Below are 4,826 nucleotides of genomic sequence, written 5' to 3' on the forward strand. Positions count from 1 at the left end.
AGCTTCTGCACAGCAAAGGAAACAGTCAACAAAACAAAGAGGCAACCCACAAAATGGGAGAAGATATTTGCAAATGACACTAGAGATAAAGGGTTGGGATCCAAGATCTATAAAGAACTTCTCAAACTCAACACCCAAAAAACAAATAATCAAGTCAAAAAGTGGACAAAAGATATGAAAAGACACTTCTCCGAATGAGACATACAAATGGCTAACAGACACATGAAAAATATTCATCATCATTAGCCATCAGGGAAATTCAAATCAAAACCACATTGAGATACCACCTTCCACCAGTTAGAATGGCAAAAATGGACAGGAAGAGAAACAACAAATGTTGAAGAGGTTGTGGAGAAAGGCGAACCCTCTTACAGTGTTGGGCTGAATGTATGTTGGTACAGGCAATTTGCAAAACAGTGTGGAGGTGCCTCAAAAGTTTAAAAATAGAGCTACCCTATGACCCAGCAATTGCACTACTGGGTATTTACCCCAAAGACACAGATGTAGTGAAAAGAAGGGCCATATGCACCCCAATGTTCATAGCAGCATTGTCCGCAATAGCCAAACTGTGGAAAGAGCCGAGATGCCCTTCAACAGGTGAACGGATAAAGAAGATGTGGTCCATACAGACAATGGAATATTACTCAGCCATCAGAAAGGATGAATACCCACCTTTTTCATCAACATGGGTGAGACTGGAGGAGATTATGCTCAGTGAAATAAGTCAAGCAGAGAAAGTCAATTATCATATGGTTTCACTTATTTGTGGAACATAAGGAATAGCATGGAGGACATTAGGAGAAGGAAGGGAAAAATGAGGGTGGGGGATTTGGAGGGAGAGATGAACCATGAGAGACTATGGACTCTGAGAAATAAACAGGGTTTTAGAGGGGTGGGTAGAGTGGGGATTGGTTAGCCCGGTGATGGGTATTAGGGAGGGCACGTACTGCATGGAGCACTGGGTGTTATACGAAAACAATGGATCGTGGATCACCACATCAAAAACCAATGATGTATTTATGGTGACTAACATAACATAATAAAATTTAAAAGAAACAAAAGCAAAACAAAAAAAAGAAAATCCTAGCTAGGTGGGGAGAAGCCAAAGCGCGACACCCCCTACTGCTGCGGTGGTCGCTCACGTTCAGCCCACCGGGTCCGTGCCGCCCTTTGCTGTTGCGGCTACCGTGGGATCATGGCAGCATTCATGGAGCTCCTGTCCTTGTTGGCGGCGGGTGTTTTGGGGAATGAGTTTAGTATATTAAAATTACTAGGGTCTGTTGTTTTCCGAGATGGAAATTGGCGTATACCTGGAGAGCGAATCCCAGACATGGCTGCATTGTTCATGGGCTTCTCTGTTAAAGAAGACATTTCTTGGCCAGGACTTGCAGTGGGTAACCTGTTCCATCGACCTCGGGCTACCATTTTGGTGATGGAGAAGGGAGTAGACAAACCCGCTCTACCCCCAGGCAGTGTAATTTCGTACCCTTTGCAGAATGCAGTTCCTTTTAGTCTTGACAGCGTTGCAAATTCCATTCACTCCTTATTTTCTGAAGAAACTCCTGTAGTTTTGCAGATGGCTCCCAGTGAGGAGAGAGTGTATATGGTGGGGAAGGCAAACTCGGTTTTTGAAGATCTCTCCGTAACGTTAGGACAGCTCCGCAATCGCCTGTTCCAGGAAAACTCTGCTCTCAATTCACTTCCCCTCAATTCTCTGAGTAGAAACATTGAAGTTGATCTGTTCTTTCTTTCTGAATTGCAAATGCTACATGATATTTCAAGTTTGTTGTCTCGACATAAGCATCTAGCCAAGGATCATTCTCCTGATTTATATTCACTGGAGCTGGCAGGTTTGGATGTAATTGGGAAACATTATGGGGAAGATTCTAAACAATTCAGAGATGCTTCCAAGATCCTTGCTGTTGCTCTGCAAAAGTTCACAGATGACATGTCCAACCTTTATGGTGGGAATGCAGTGGTGGAGTTAGTGACCGTCCAATCCTTTGACACATCTCTTGTCAGGAAGACAAGGACTATTCATGAGGCAAAACAAGCAAAGAACCCATCAAGCCCCTATAACCTCGCATATAAATATAACCTTGAGTATCCAGTGGTTTTCAACATGGTACTTTGGATAATGATCACCTTCGCCTTGGCTGTGATTATCACCTCTTACAATATATGGAACATGGATCTTGGATATGACAGCATTATTTATAAGATGACAAACCAGAAGATTTCAATGGATTGAATTCTCCTCATGCCAAACTTAGAAAAGGGGTTTGGAAATTGGCTGTTTTGTTAAATCTTTTAGTGTAGTTTAAAAGTAGATGGTATACTTTAAATTTATAAAAAAGAAAAAAGCAAATTTTGTTCTCCATGTGCCTGTGATGTTCTTTTAGAGTGAATTATAGTATTGATGTGAATTGATTTGTGTGCTATAGATTCCATAATATGCTCAAATATGATATAACCATTTCATATAATTTCATTCCATTTAACACTTGGAAATGTGCAGTGAAATAAATGTAAAACGTTTAGAATAACTTGTGTTATTTATGTTGGGGAAAATGCACTGAATTTATTAGACAAACTTAGGAGTGCTTAACTTCCTCACACAGGACAGGTGAAAATGACATTTGGGCTGTTCTATACCATGAACCATTTGTAAATGTCTTAATTTGATGTAAATATCTCTGAAACAGAAAGTATTTAACTTCAAGTAGCCCTAAATTGTGGGAGTACTTACATAGTGACTGAGATTGAGAACTACATCTGATCGACAGAGGGTGGCTGTTTTTTAACCTCTTCTGAAAGTTTGGTGATCCAAATCATGAGGTGGATATTAAAAATACTACATTGCTAAAAAGAAACTAGCTTTGTGGAGTTATAGATATCTGTAATTATACACCCAAAAAAACAATTTTTGGGGGGACATCTTGGAGCTTGACTATAAAATCTTTATTTTATTAACTTTCCTCCCTGTGTAAGTTACTATTACATGGTTTGTGGTACAACATCATTCTCTAGAATATTAAGTGGAAGTAGATGCTCCCTACTTTTCATGTGGAAGTGGACCAATGTCTATAAAGAGTGACAAATAAAGTTAATAATGATTCAAAAAAAAAAAGAAAATCCTAGCTAATAGGATCCAACAATACATTAAAAGGATCATCCACCATGACCAAGTGGGATTTATCCCCGGGATGCAAGGGTGGTTCAACATTTGCAAATCAATCAATGTGATAGAACACATTAATAAGAGGAGAGAGAAGAACCATATGGTCCTCTCAATTGATGCAGAAAAAGCATTTGACAAAATACAGCATCCTTTCCTGATTAAAACTCTTCAGAGTATAAGAATAGAGGGAACATTCATCAAGTTCATAAAATCCATCTATGAAAAACCCACAGCGAATATCATCCTCAATGGGGAAAAGCTGAGAGCCTTTCCCTTAAGATCAGGAACACGTCAAGGATGCCCACTCTCACCACTCTTGTTCAACATAGTACTAGAAGTCCTGGCAACAGCAATCAGACAACAAAAAGAAATAAAATTATTCAAATTGGCAAAGAAGAAGTCCAATTCTCTCTCTTCGCAGATGACATGATACTTTATGTGGAAAACCCAAAAGACTCCACCCCCAAATTACTAGAACTCATCCAGCAATTCAGTAATGGGGCAGGATACAAAATCAATGCACAGAAATCAGTTGCTTTCTTATACACTAACAACGCAACTGTAGAGAGAGAAATTAGAGAAACGATTCCATTTACAATAGCACCAAAAACCGTAAGATACCTCAGAATAAACCTAACCAAAGAGGTGAAGGTCTATCCTCTAGGAACTACAGAACTCTCATGAAAGAAATTGAAGAAGACACAAAAAGATGGAAAAACACTCTATGCTCATGGATAGGAAGAATAAACATTGTTACAATGTCTATGCTAAATCAAAAACTAATGATGTACTGTCTGGTGACTAACATAACATAATAAAATTTAAAAAACAACAGAAAATATCCCAAAACTAAGCATATACTGTATGGTGACTAACGTAACAATAAAAAAAATAAAGTAAAATAAATAAAACAGCAATCAGCAGAATGGGTGAAAAAGCAGGATCTAAATACATGCTGTCTACCAGAGACACACTCTAGACCCAAAGCCACAAATAGGATGAAAGTACAAAGATGGAAAAATAATATACCATATGGACAATTTCCTCTAGTGGTAGAAGTCAGAGAAATTGGAAGTGTGGATAGGATATAATGCACCATTGCTTGCTTGAGATGGAAGGATCCATATACCAAGGAATACAGCTCATCTCTAGAAGCTGAAAGTGGGCCCCCACTGACAACCAGCAAAGAAACTGAGAACTCAGTGTTAAAACTGCAAAGAAATGAAATTTTTAACAACTTGAATGAGTTTTGACATAGATTCTCCATAAAACCTCCATATAAACCTCCCCTCCATGTTATTCCTTATGTTCCACAAATAAGTAAAACCATATGATAATTGACTTTCTCTGCTTGACTTAGTTCGCTTAGCATAATCTCCTCCAGTCCCATCCATGTTGATGTAAATGTTGAGGATTCATCCTTTCTGAGGGCGCCTGGGTGGCTCAGTTGGTTAAGCAACTGCCTTCGGCTCAGGTCATGATCCTGGAGTCCCGGGATCGAGTCCCGCATCGGGCTCCCTGCTCGGCAGGGAGTCTGCTTCTCCCTCTGACCCTCCTCCCTCTCATGCTCTCTGTCTCTCATTCTCTCTCTCTCAAATAAATAAATAAAATCTTTAAAAAAAAAAAAAAAAAAAAAAAAAAAAAA

At 39.2% G+C, this 4,826-nt stretch overlaps 1 protein-coding gene across 1 annotated transcript; it reads left to right on the plus strand.

Moving 5' to 3' along the window:
* Positions 1-1,195: 1,195 nt before the first annotated feature.
* On the plus strand, positions 1,196-2,251 carry LOC116623905 (renin receptor-like). Its single transcript, XM_032391427.1, has one exon. The coding sequence runs from the start codon at positions 1,196-1,198 to the stop codon at positions 2,249-2,251; it is 1,056 nt and encodes a 351-aa protein (XP_032247318.1).
* The last annotated feature ends 2,575 nt before the right edge of the window (positions 2,252-4,826 follow it).

The sequence above is a fragment of the Phoca vitulina genome, unplaced genomic scaffold (assembly GCF_004348235.1).
Source record: "Phoca vitulina isolate PV1807 unplaced genomic scaffold, GSC_HSeal_1.0 scaffold62, whole genome shotgun sequence".
Taxonomy (NCBI): domain Eukaryota; kingdom Metazoa; phylum Chordata; class Mammalia; order Carnivora; family Phocidae; genus Phoca; species Phoca vitulina.